The following is a 14248-nucleotide window of genomic DNA, read 5'->3' as shown; positions in this document are numbered from 1 at the left end:
TTATTAATATAATACCCGATACAAAAGACACCACGGAATATCCTCTCATGGTGATGTACACCATTACAACAAAAACTTAACCTCATAAAACCTCATCCAAAGCCACAGTCAAATCACCTTACTACTAATTACACCACCAACAATAGTAATAAAACAACGCGACATAACATAATACAAAATGAAAGCAACACCTACAACCATATAGGCCTTTGTTAGGACTTGAATTTTAGCCCGATCAAAGGATGATGGAGATCGACAACTTTCGTCGATAGCCAATAAAAGACCCCACTTATCAGCAATGTTCTTGAAAGTATTCCAATTCCATGCGTGAAAAGGAACACCCTCGCAAACTAGCCATACTCAACGACACTCCATTACCAAACTCTCTGACCAAGCTTCGACTATGGAGAACCACTCTGCGAGAATCTTTGATTTGTCGTTCTTTACACTTCTCATTGAAGCATTGTCTTCGAAAATCATTAAAATCGCATTACCAGCAGCTCTCATTAATGTGAAGCCAGTGAGACCCTTCGATTGCATTTGTCTAGCGAGATGACCAATTTTAACAAAGTCCTTGCACCACCCCACTAGACAATTTGCTCAACACCTGGAGTTTTTCTTCATCTATAACACCTTCAACTTTATAATGGTTCTTACTCGAAACATCTTCCATCCCAGACTTGCGAAGAATACTTGTCGATGACTTTCTCCAATATGAATGACGAGGTTTGAATTTAGCGAAAGAAACACCAATTTTGCTGCCGTCGATACGAGAGCCATTCATTTTAGAGATATTATTAAAAAGCATGTAACGACCATGAAATATTGTTAAGGATGTGACATGTCACGCTAAATTAATAGGAAATATCTTATTTGACCTCTCAATTATAACTAAAATTTCACTTTGATATTTTTCCAATATTTTTAAGTAATAATTAAAAAAAAGAATTACAAAATTTAGATTTTTTTAAAATATACGAAAACAATTTATTTTTAAAATTAGATTTTTTTTGAATTTTTGTTGTTCATTTGATTATTTTATAACAAATTATTTATTAATTGTGATTGTATTTGTAAAATTAAAAATTTATGATTTATGAGATTTAAAAAATTGAATTATCAAACAATGTAATTAATTTTTTATTAAACTATGTGATTCAAACATTTGATTTTTGTTTAACAAATTTAAGCACCATTTTAAAAAATATATTCAGAAAATTACACTATCATATTAATAAAAAAAATACATCCAAACTTAAATAAAAATAATCAAAACAATCCTTAACTTTTAATAATGTATCAAGTAGTTTTTATGGTATAAATTCCATATTTATAATATGATACTAAAAATAACATTTAATTTATTTATATCTATTTTATTTTTAATTTAACGAATATAATTAAGTTTATTTTAATTAAAATTAACAGTAAAATGGAATTTCAATTACAATTAAAATGTAAAATAAGATTATTTTTATTAATTTAACATGTCACACCACCTTTTTAATGATAGATAATGGCGTTATGCCTATTTTGTAGCAAAATCTAAAGTATAAGTGTATTATATAATTTTTAAAAGTTTGGAATTTAAAAATATCATTTTGATATAGTTTAATATCCATTTATGAATTTTACCTTATGAAATTAGTGGTGCATACAATGTTTGACATCTCATAATTTTCCTTTTATGAAGAGTAATGTTTTCTTGGTAAATTGCGTGTTTAGTATTTGAACTATCGGTTTTGGTCTATTTTAATATCTAAAATTTTAATTTTTTCAAAATCATACCTAAAATTTAGTTTTTGTTTCATTTTAGTACCGGTCATTAAAAACTTTAGTTTTTTGTTTCATTTTAGTACACCGTTCAAAATTTAACCTTAAGTTTAGAAAAAAAAATTGAAAATTTAGATACTAAAAGCATATCAAAACTGATAGTTTAATTACTAAACACATTAAGTTTTTAACGGCGGATACTAAGATGAAATAAAAACTAAATTTTATGTATGGTTTTAAAAAAATTGAAAGTTTAAATACTAAAATAGACATAAACAGATAACTTAAATACTAAATACATAGTGTATCCTATTTTCTTTTATCACCGAAATCATTCATCCAATTAATTCTAATTATATATTTCAAAAGAATAAATTCTAATTATTTTATTATTAAACCAAAATTTTAGTGATAATTTTATAATTTCAAAATTTTAAAAATTGGAGGGATTATTGATGTATTTTTACCTAATATTTAATTGTAATTAAGGTAGAGTTGTGCACGAATAGAATGGTTAAAATAATTTTTGTTATTCCTGAAGATAATGAGTTCAAATATTAACGACTATAATAGAATAATTGAAAACATCTATTATCAAATGATTGAGAATATTTAAAATATATATTATTTTATAGGGTAAACTACACGGATGACAACTCAACTATGATTAAAAATTATTTGACCACCGATGTTTCAATTTGATCAAACAGACCGCCCAACTATTTATATGGTTCAATTAAGCCACTGACAATTAACTTTTAATGATGGAGGTGACATGTCAGTTAAAATTTAACCGAGAGAATGATTCCTCAGTTAACTTTTTGGTATAATTATATAATTGGTCCTTGTTACTTACCTAAGATGTCAATTTGATCCTAATTTTAGTTAAATTCAATAAATTTAACTAAGTTTATTTTAATTTATTTTCCTCCAATCACTCCCACTAACTGCAGACACTCTCACTACTCGTCTCCCTAAACTCTTCTAGTAATCTCCACCGCATTTATCATCGCAATACCATTTTACGCGAGCAACTCAATCTCATGCTTTGGGGACCTCGAATTATGTTATTTTTCTAGTCCCTCTCCATATACAAAAAGGCTTTTTAATCTAATCTTGAATCACAATGATGCAAGTTTTTTGTCTGCAAAAATTTCATCACCCTTCATTATGGAAACCATCGAGCACTGTAGTTAAGAAGACAACTTTAGAGGTTTTAAATTCAGACAAAGGGTATATTTTGTGATGATTCCATTTTACTTGGTCCAAGATGATCAGAAAGCACAAGAGCATCAAACATCATCTTTATCATATGTCTCTTTTGAAAAACAAAACCTATTGTTTCGACTTCTGACAACATTCCCCATAAAAACTTACATTTGGATTAGTTTAAAGAAAAAGAAGGAAAAAACCTAGTGTTTTTTTTATCAGCAAAGAGGGTTTAGCTATTGGAGAAGATGGAGTTGATGTTGGTGTTGCAGATGGCCGGAGCTGTGCATTCTTCACCCTGGAAACGCTTGCAAGCACACTCGAGGGAGTTACACCACCGATTACTGTAACTTTCTTTGTGGCCAAATCTATACCGAAGGATCTCACTCCTGCATATCACTAACCACGTTAGTGTTTCGTGCTTTGAATAACTAATGAATGTGACCATTTTTCAATCTGTTGAAAACTCACCTTCCATTTTTTTGAGATTTGTTCTTTCCCTTCATATCCTTTGCAATGGATTGACACCCTCAATACCACTACCTGCTAGCAAAAATAAAGAGATTTCAAGACCCTTAACAGGATACAGGAAAATAACAGAGTGAAGATGGGACCGGGTGGATGAAGATGATTTTAAAGCGGGCGAATCGTCGGAGCTTACATGGTTTTTCCTTGTAGGCTGAGCTGGAACTGATGGTGAGACACGATCGGAGGCCGATAACCAATCGATAAAAGGTGTGTTGCTTAGAAGATATCTAGAGGAACCAAATATAAATAGAGGATTAAATTTATTGAATGTAATTAAAATTAAGATTAAATTGACATTTTAGATAAGTAACAAGGACCAAATATATAATTATACCAAAAAGTTAACTGAGGAGTCATTATCTAGATTATATTTTAACTGTCACGTCACCTCCACAGTTAAAAGTTAACGGTCAGTAGTTTGATTGAACCATTTAAATAGTTGGATGGAATGTTTAATCGAATTAAAACATCGATATAGTCAAAATAATTTTTAATTATAATGGAGTAGTAAACCTTGTAGTTTACCCTATTTTATAATGACCTTTTAACTTGATAAAAATAAAAAATTGCAGGAGTTAAAGCTTTAGGTGGTGTTTGTTTTTGTAGAAGTAAAAGGTCTACAGTCTGCGGACCACATCTGCAGGCATCTGCAGCAGAAAAGATGGACCAAAAGTCTGCAGTCTCCAAGAAGAAGACTGTTTGTTTTTTAACATCTGCAGACTGCTAAAATGAACTGAAATATAAATAAACTGATTTTTTAAACTTAAAAGAGTTTTGCAATACTGAGATTTAAATAATTTTAGTTTTACAATACTGAAATTTAAATAATTCATACAACTACAATAATAAATTATTTAAAATAAATCAATCCATACAACTACAATAATAAATCAATCCATATTTTAAAATAAATCAATCCATACAAATAAATTATTTAAAATAAATCAATCTATATTTTAAAATAAATCAATCCATACTAATAAATTATTTAAAATAAATCAATCTATACAACTACAATAATAAATCAATCAATACTAATAAATTATTTAAAATAAATCAATCCATATTTTAAAATAAATCAATCCATACTAATAAATTATTCAAAATAAATCAATCCATACAACTACAATAATAAATCAATCCATATTTTAAAATAAATCAATCCATACTAATAAATTATTTAAAATAAATCAATCCATATTTTAAAATAAATCAATCTATACTAATAAATTATTTAAAATAAATCAATCCATACAACTACAATAATAAATCAATTCATATTTTAAAATAAATCAATCCATATTTTAAAATAAATCAATCTATACTAATAAATTATTTAAAATAAATCAATCCATATTTTAAAATAAATTAATCCATACTAATAAATTATTTAAAATAAATCAATCTATATTTTATAATAAATTATTTTAAAATAAATTATTTTAAAATAAATAACCTTATTAAATTATTTAAAATTATTTTAATAAATAACTATATTTTATAATTGTTCTTGAAGAGCTTTGAAGACATAAAATTAAGTCTGCACCAAGAAGAGCTCACGCAGATGTTTGAAGGGTTTCTGTCTTTTAAAAAACAAACAGTTTGCGAAGCCTAATGTCTACACGTGATCTGCGCGAGCGCAAACATAAGTGACGGAGTTGTCAATCGTCTCTGATCTTTTGATTAAACCTTTGTTCCCATGGCCTCCTCCACTGATAGTCCAGATCAACCGCAACCAGACCCCAACGAAAACCCTAACCCTAACCAACCACAGGGATCGCCTAAAGCGTTAGTCCCCGAAGCCCTTCAACCCCAACACAAACCCGATGGTCAAGAAGATCTGATCGAAGAAGAAGAAGCTCATGTAGACGACCCAGATTTGTATGTTCCTTCATCTCCACCCACCGACCTCCGTTTCACCCACAATGGTTTTCGCCGTGAAGGCGGTCCTAAACGGAAGAAGGCGGCCACGAAACGACGCGATCAGGAGAAAAAGGCCCAGAAGAAGCTGGAGATACTGAGTGAAGTCCTAAAGCCCATTCCTTTCGTCCCCAGCAAAACCCTTGAGTTTTCGTCGCACGAAAAGCTCTTGAAGCAACTCGGTTTGTGGGATTTTGTTCATTTGGAATTCGACAGAGATCTTCGAACCGATCTCATCGCTCAGTTAATCGTTACGTACAACTCGCAATCTAGTTGTAGCTACGTTAATGGGTGGCGCATTGTGGTCAACCGGGCTGACTTAGCTCGTGCCTTGAAGTTGTCTAAGAAGAAGGATAAGGATAGCATCGTTGATATTGAAGAGTCGAAGGAATCGATAGGCTTTCTTGAGGAATTTGTGTCAAATTGGGTTCTTTTACACGAGTATACGTGGATGATGCCGATAGAGGTGATGAACTGGACCAAAATGATAAAAGAATGTCATTTTGAGAAGGTAGATTGGGCTGGTTTGATTTGGTTTATGGTTGAAAAAGAGCTCATGGCTTCTCCCAATTTAAAGAATTATTACTACGCCTCGCATATGCAATGTTTGATAAAATTCCAGAAGGAAAAGCTGCTGTTGGAGAAACCACAAAATGAGGTTAATGACGCCAAGGAGGAAGAGGAAGAGCATAATGGTCATGGGGATTTCAAGATTTCTTATGATTTGGTTAATGAATCTCACGAAGGATCGCAGTTGGAGGAACATAATATTGAGTTGACTCTTGGTGGGCGGGATAATTTGATGGAGGAGGATGATCTCGGAAAAGAGACTGGTGGGCAGGATAATTTGATGAATAATGGTGTTGAAAAGGAGGTTGTTGTCGGGGATGAGGATGTAATGGATTGTGAGGAAAGTAAGGAGGATGAACCTCGACTGGTGCAGTGACATTTAGATGGAGGTCGTATTGATGTGGGCAGGGAGAATTTCTTAAGACGGTGTGATCTTGGTGATGTTGATGTGGTGGAGGAAGAGAAAGAAGATAAAGGAGAGGAAGTAGAGATGGTTGAGAAAGAAGAGATGGGAGAGGGAGTAAAAGAAGAGGAACAAGAGGAGCAGCATGAAGAACAAGATGAACAACAGGTTCAACATGGAAGAGGCTTTCCTATTTCTCCAAACGATGATAATTTACAGGGTCTGCATGTTAGATTTGTCTAGAAATTAAGTTGACAAGTTGGAAATTTCATCTTGGTTAGTGGCCAACTTATTAGAAATTTCATCTTGGTTGGTGGCCAAACTTTGAACATGTGAATTTCATATTTGGTGGCTAACTTGTACACATTGGAAAATTCTTTGGTAGGTGGCCAAACTTTGAACATATTGTTCTTGAAACTCAACTATAAATAGGCCTAAGTATTTCCATTAGAAATCATCCCAAAAACAAGTTCTCTCTTCCTCTTGTATTCTTCATTCTCCCACTTTGGGAATTTCAAAGAATTCCATTTGTTGTAATATTGGCGATATAGTGAAGTTATCATCCGGTGTGGTGCCCGAGGAGTAGACGATATTCTCGTCGAACCTCGTAAATTTGGTGTGTTCTCTCATTTATTGTTTTTTATTCGGTTCTTTTCCATTGTGTTTCAATATTCAATAGTTTGACAGGTTTATCCGTTGTGCAACCTTTGGTGGTTTTAATCTTGACATTTTAGGTCAATTTTAAAACTACGTTCGTGTGGGAAATAACTCGTTTTCCCCAACAATTGGCATCAGAGCTTCGGTTGAGGTTATCCTGGTGGTTCCGTTGCTGAAAAGATACAGTTCGTGATATTGAATATTATTCATTAGAATTAAAATGCCAAAATACGGATCAGTTGAGACATCAAGCTCTTCATCTGGACTGGTGAGGAGGGTGATGTCAAATGCAAATTTCTCGGTGGAGTTGTTCGATGGATCCGGTCATTTCGGCATGTGGCAAGGCGAGGTGTTAGACGCTTTATTCCAACAAGGTCTAGACATCACCATTGAGGAAGAAAAGCCAGAATATATGGAGGAGAAAGAATGGGGAACAATCAATCATTTGGCGTACAGCACGATTCGATCTTGTCTTTCCAGGGAGCAGAAGTATGGCTACAAGAACGAGACTTCTGCAAGTAAGATGTGGAAAGCTTTGGAGGAAACATTCCTCAAGAAAAGCTCTCAGAATCGTCTCCACATTAAGAAAAGATTGTTCAGATTTGATTATCAACCAGACACCAGTATGAATGAACACATCACTGCGTTCAATGAGCTAGTGGAAGACTTATTGGGCATGGATGAAACCTTCAAAGATGAAGATTTGGCTTTGATGTTGTTGTCATCTCTTCCAGATGAATTTGAGCACCTTGAGACAACGTTACTTCATGGTAAGGATAATGTTACCCTTAAAGATGTAACTGCTGCTTTGTATAGTTATGAACTCAGGAAGAAAACCAAGAAGGAGAGCAAGTACGAAGCAGCAGAGGCCATGGTGGCAAGAGGTCGCTCGAAAAGTAAAAAGCCAAAGTGGAAAGGGAGATCAAAGTCGAAGTCCAGACTGGGAAAATATGAATGTGCCTTTTGTCATGAGAAAGGCCATTGGAAGAAAGATTGTCCGAAGCTGAAGAAGAAAGGAAAAGCTGCTCCAGATGCATGTATTGCAGAGCATGATGCACATGACTCTGACATATCATTGGTTGCTTCATCAACAACATTCCATTCCGATGAGTGGATATTAGATTCAGGTTGCACCTATCATATGTCCCATAATCGGGAGTGGTTCTCCGATTTAGTGGAACTAAATACAGGAGTTGTTTATATGGGCAATAACAATGCCTGTAAAAATGTTGTGATAGGTTCAATTCGATTGAAGAATCAAGATGGATCAACCAGAGTTCTGAAGGATGTCCGATACGTGCCCAGTTTGAAGAAAAATCTCATCTCATTGGGAGCCTTAGAATCCAAAGGCTCAGTAGTCACTGTGAGAGATGGAGTTTTAAAAGTCACATATGGCACACTTGTGATGATGAAGGGCATCAGGAAAAATAATTTGTATTACTACCAAGGTAGTACAATTATTGGAGCAGTTGCAGCAGCTTCCGGAGGTGATGATTTGGACGCAACCCAGTTGTGGCATATGCGGTTGTGACATGCTGGAGAGAAATCCTTGCAAATTCTAGCAAATAAATGATTGTTGAAAGGTGCAAAGGCTTGCAAATTGAACTTTTGCGAGCATTGTGTTCTGGGAAAGCAGAAGAGAGTGAAGTTTGGCACCACTATACATAATACAAAAGGTATTGTAGATTATATTCACTCAGATGTATGGGGTCCTTAAAAGACATCGTCTTTGGGAGGAAACCATTATTTTGTAACTTTTGTAGATGACTTTTCCAGAAGAGTTTGGGTGTATCCGATGAAGTCTAAAGATGAAGTGCTTCAAATTTTCCTTAAATGGAAAAATATGATCGAGAACCAGACTGGTAGAAAGATCAAATGTCTTAGGACGGACAATGGAGGGGAATATAAAAGTGACCCATTCTTTGACGTTTGCCATGAGTATGGTATTGTTCGACACTTCACTGTTAGACATACACCACAACAGAATGGGGTGGCAGAGCGTATGAATCGAACACTATTGGAGAAAGTTCGATGTATGTTGTCTAATGCTGGGTTAGGCAAGGCATTTTGGGCTGAGGCTGTGACATATGCTGGCCATCTCATCAATCGTTTGCCGTCATCAGCGATAGGAGGAAAAACACCATTGGAGGTATGGTCTGGAAATCCTGCTACTGATTATGATTCCTTACATGTATTTGGATCCACTACTTATTATCATGTGAAGGAATCCAAGCTTGATCCGAGACCAAAGAAGGCTCTCTTTATGGGAATCACCCATGAAGTGAAGGGATTCTGCCTTTGGTGTTTAGACACCAAGAAGATAATTTGTAGCAGAGATGTTACCTTTGATGAATCTGCCCTAGTAAAGAAGGTAATAAGTGAAGCTGTCCAGACAAGTAGTACTCCGCAGCAGGTGGAGCATACTCCAAAACAGGTGGAGTTTCAGCACACGATGATCCCAGAATTTGATGCAGTTGATTCTTCAACTCCAATAGAAGAATCAGAAGATGAAGAGGTCCAAACCCAAGAACCATTGGAGACACCAGAAACACTTGCAGTTACAAGGCCAAGGAGAGAAATTCGTAGACCTGCTCGATTTGTTGATATGGTGGCCTATGCTCTTCCAGTTGTTGATGATGATATCCCTATCACTTACCAAGAAGCAATACAAAGCTTGGAAAGTGATAAGTGGAAAAGTGCCATGGATGAAGAAATGCAATCTCTCCAAAAGAACGACACTTGGAAACTGGCACAATTACCGAAAGGTAAAAGAGCCATTGGATGCAAGTGGGTATTTGTAAAGAAAGATTGATCTCATAACAAGAAAGATGTTCGCTACAAGGCACGGTTGGTAGCTAAAGGCTACGCTCAAAAGGAGGGAATCGACTACAATGAAGTATTTTCCTCTGTTGTGAAGCATTCCTCCATTAGAATATTGTTGGCCTTGGTAGCACAGTTGAATTTGGAGCTAGCTCAACTTGATGTAAAGACGGCTTTCTTGCACGGTGATTTAGAAGAGGAGATCTATATGACACAGCCAAAAGGATACAAAGATGGTGGTTGTGAGAAATGGGTTTGTAAGCTGAACAAATCGCTATATGGATTGAAGCAATCTCCGAGGCAGTGGTACAAGCGATTTGATAGCTTTATGAGGAGGCAAAAGTATACTAGAAGCAAATATGATCATTGTGTGTATTTGCAAAAGCTCAAAGATGGATCTTTCATTTATCTTCTCTTGTACGTTGACGATATGTTGATCGCTTCGAAGAGTCAAAAGGAGATAGATAAATTAAAGGCTCAGTTGAATCAAGAGTTTGAGATGAAAGATCTAGGTGAGGCCAAGAAGATTCTTGGTATGGAGATAAGCAGATATAGACAGAGAGGGAAGCTTTGTTTAACACAGAAGCAGTATCTGAGAAAGGTATTACAATGTTTTGGCATGAATGAAAATACCAAACATGTAAGTATCCCATTGGCTTCTCATTTGAAACTTAGTTCTCAATTATCTCCTAAAACTAACGAAGAACGAGTGTATATGGCAAAAGTTGCATATGCTAATGCAGTTGGGAGCTTGATGTATGCAATGGTGTGTACGCGTCCTGACATTTCACAAGCAGTTGGAGTTGTGAGCAGGTACATGCATGATCCTGGAGAAGGACATTGACAAGCTGTGAAATGGATTCTACGGTATCTCCAACAAACCGTGGATGTTGGTTTAGTTTTTGAACAGGATGAAGCACTTGGTCAGTGTATGGTTGGATATGTTGATTCCGATTATGCTGGTGATTTGGATAAGCGTCGATCAACTACTGGGTATTTTTTTACTCTTGCTAAAGCCCCAGTAAGTTGGAAGTCTACATTGCAATCTACGGTGGCCTTGTCTACTACAGAGGCGGAATACATGGTAGTTTAAGAGGCTGTAAAGGAAGCAATTTGGCTTAACGGGTTGATGGAAGACTTGGGAGTTGTTCAAAGTCACATTAGTCTCTATTGTGACAGTCAGAGCGCTATTCACTTAGCGAAAAATCAAGTCTATCATTCAAGGACTAAACATATCGACGTGAGGTATCACTTTGTGCGGGAGATCTTTGAAGAATGAAAGATTCTACTTCAGAAAATTGCGACATCAGAAAATCCTGCAGATATGATGACCAAGGTGGTAACAGTAATCAAGTTCAATCATTGTTTGAACTTGATTAACATCCTGAAAGTATGAACACCTTCGGGTGTGTGGCGCTTGTGAGCGCAATTAGAGGCACTACAAATTTGGGGAGTTGAAGAAGTTGAGTAGGCTTGGTAATTTCAAGCCAAGGTGGAGATTTGTCTAGAAATTAAGTTGACAAGTTGGAAATTTCATCTTGGTTGGTGGCTAACTTATTGGAAATTTCATCTTGGTTGGTGGTCAAACTTTGAACATGTGAATTTCATATTTGGTGGCTAACTTGTACACATTGGAAAATTCTTTGGTAGATGGCCAAACTTTGAACATATTGTTCTTGAAACTCAACTATAAATAGGCCTAAGTATTTCCATTAGAAATCATCCCAAAAACAAGTTCTCTCTTCCTCTTGTATTCTTCATTCTCCTACTTTGAGAATTCCAAAGAATTCCATTTGTTGTAATATTGGCGATATAGTGAAGTTATCATCCGGTGTGGTGCCCGAGGAATAGACGATATTCTCGTCGAACCTCGTAAATTTGGTGTGTTCTCTCCTTTATTGTTTTTTATTCGGTTCTTTTCCATTGTGTTTCAATATTCAAAAGTTTGACAGGTTTATCCGCTGTGCAACTTTTGGTGGTTTTAATCTTGATATTTTAGGTCAATTTTAAAACTACGTTCGTGTGGGAAATAACTCATTTTCCCCAACACTGCACATTCGCGTTAACTCACCAGGAGAATTTCTTATATCTAGGGTTGATGTGCAAACAGTTCCTGCTGTCTCGTCGTTTCTGGGTAATGGTAACAGGAGAGAGATTGATCATGAAAATGATATTTGTCGCAATTCTTTGAATGTTAGCAATAAGAGGTTGAGAACTGATGGGCAATGGGATAATTCATCTGAATTTGATATATGCATGGATCAAATGCAGCATCTGATGGAGAAAGCTAGAATGCTGTATTCTGCCAAAGAACAAGCTTATGGAGATTCCAGTATGAACCAACAAGTTTTGCTCCATGAGCTGCAACGGAGGGATAGCCTAATCGAACATTTGCAGAAGGCCAAGTTTGAAGAGCAGCAGAAGAGACAGATGAAGGTGTATAGGTTTGAGCGCGAGCTCTATTTGATGTAAGACCTTTTAAATGGATACAGAAAGGCTCTGAAGGAAACAAACAGAGCTTTTGCCGAGTATAGAGGACAACGTCCCCTGCCTGATTAACCACTCTCCAAGGATGTTATTGGGTCTGGGGGTTTAGTTCTGAGCACAAGGGAAATAGAAAAGCAGCGTCTGAAACAAGAAGAGAAGGAGAGGCTTAATAGACAGTTAATTGAGAATAAGATTAAGGATTTTGAAGCTGGGTGGATAGGGAAATTGGATGCGCGCAAGGATGCCGTTTCTCTTCTGAGTAACAAATTGGTTGATGTGGAGAACGAAGTTAAACATCTTAAAGAGCTTTCCAACCGAAAGGTTTTAGGTACCACGGAATGCGGCCTAAATGAAATTGAAATGTCTAGTCAGTAAGTTAAGTTTTATGACATGCAGAAGTACTCTTACTTATAATATGTTAAACAATATTTATCCTGTACAGCGTCTGTGTATGGAGTCCTTTGTTCGAGTTGCAAAGTTTAGTAGCAGTGTAGCAGCAGATGGTTTAGCTTCTCAATTCTTTTGTGGTTCAAATTAAGAGGTCCTTGCTTGATTCTGACTTATCTGTTTTACTTTAGCCCTTCCATGAAATATGCAAACTATAGAAATGGTTGCTTCAATTTATCTCTTTAATGTACAAGTTGGATCAGGAGTACTTACGCTGGCTTTTATGAACTGGTTATTGTGCTAGCAAGTCGAGTCAACAATGGGGATTTAGAGTCAATAATGTCGGCAGACATGGTTTAAAAGTTCTATTTCCCCTTTTTCAATTAGGCGATTTCTAATAAATATGGAAATATGATTCAGTTCTAGTTTTTTAGTTGGGGGCAAATCTTTTTGGAACTTAGCCTAGCCGATTTGAGTAAATTGAGGAAACTACTGAAACCATAGTTGGAATATGAATTGTAGTCCTGAATTGATAAAAAAAAATGTGCTACAACTTAAGGTAAGTTTATAGCATTGATGTTGAAAAAAACTTGATTTCGAAGAAGCTTGGGTTGGAAATTTGGAGTAAGTGTGAGAAAAAATGGTTTTGAAATTTTATAAGTGGTTGGGATTGCTGTGAAAAGTGATTGAAATGTCGACAAAATATTGGTTTACAATGTTTTAGAAGTGTAGATATGCGAGGAGAGTAATGTTATTTCATCCGTGATTGTTTGGTTTGGTTTGTTAGACCATATGATTTTAACAGGAGAAGTCAAAATGTTTTATTTGTTTAACATTGTTTTTTCTTTAAACATGAGTTATAGGCTTCAAAACCCAAAACTTTGGGTTAAAAATGGAGATGCATACGGTTCACTTGGTTGATTCAATAAAGGAAGATAATTGAACAAACAATTAAGTTCATGACTTGACTGGCTTGCTTTAAGACAATATCCTGATGAGTTGAATCGAGCACTAGCTGATGGCATCCTTTGTTCGTTATCAAAATCAACACTTTTTCATGAATATCACCCTCATGAATTATACGAATTTTATTTTAAAAAAACGTCTGTGACACATGTTGAAGACAGGTAATTGTACAAGTCGTCCGAACGGCGGAGGCACATGTGTACGTGTCATCTTCAATCAGTCAATGAGTACATGCTTAGAAGATTATATTTAAACACTAGATTAGAATTGCATCAACAAAACACAACAGTTAAAAGACAGTAATTTAGTTTCATGTTCACTTGACTGCACCATTAAAGTTGGTTTTGCAACTAAAGAACGAAACTGGGAGGTGACCCTCCAAGTATCTTGGGGGAAGAAAATTAAACATGCCCATATCTAACACTGACCCTTGAATTTGAGTAACAATGGAACACAGCATATCGTTAATAAACCCAACAGATGAGGATGGGATATTTATTCAAGTGTTTGAGAATATATATATCAGAT

The 14248-nt window shown here is 35.4% G+C and overlaps 1 protein-coding gene across 1 annotated transcript; it reads left to right on the top strand.

Annotated features, from left to right (window-relative positions):
• The first annotated feature begins 5209 nt into the window (after nt 1–5209).
• LOC120185698 lies at nt 5210–12905 on the top strand. The gene is made up of 5 exons (XM_039189852.1): nt 5210–6335; nt 6384–6623; nt 11991–12316; nt 12452–12688; nt 12810–12905. The coding sequence occupies exons 1-5, from the start codon at nt 5210–5212 to the stop codon at nt 12903–12905; spliced, it is 2025 nt and encodes a 674-aa protein (XP_039045783.1).
• Nucleotides 12906–14248: the final 1343 nt, after the last annotated feature.

The sequence above is a fragment of the Hibiscus syriacus genome, unplaced genomic scaffold (assembly GCF_006381635.1).
Source record: "Hibiscus syriacus cultivar Baekdansim isolate YM2019G1 unplaced genomic scaffold, ASM638163v2 tig00113124_pilon, whole genome shotgun sequence".
NCBI lineage: Eukaryota > Viridiplantae > Streptophyta > Magnoliopsida > Malvales > Malvaceae > Hibiscus > Hibiscus syriacus.
Note: the sequence above shows the minus strand (reverse complement) of the source record. Positions and strands in the feature narration are given on the sequence as shown.

What these genes read in the sequence shown, in the direction of transcription:
- LOC120185698 (XM_039189852.1), top strand. Translation starts at nt 5,210, where the DNA reads ATGGCCTCCTCCACTGATAGTCCAGATCAACCGCAACCAGACCCCAAC. An exon ending in GGATGAGGATGTAATGGATT is followed by an intron (nt 6,336 to 6,383) that starts GTGAGGAAAGTA and finishes AGTGACATTTAG; the next exon opens with ATGGAGGTCGTATTGATGTG. An exon ending in AAACGATGATAATTTACAGG is followed by an intron (nt 6,624 to 11,990) that starts GTCTGCATGTTA and finishes ATGTGCAAACAG; the next exon opens with TTCCTGCTGTCTCGTCGTTT.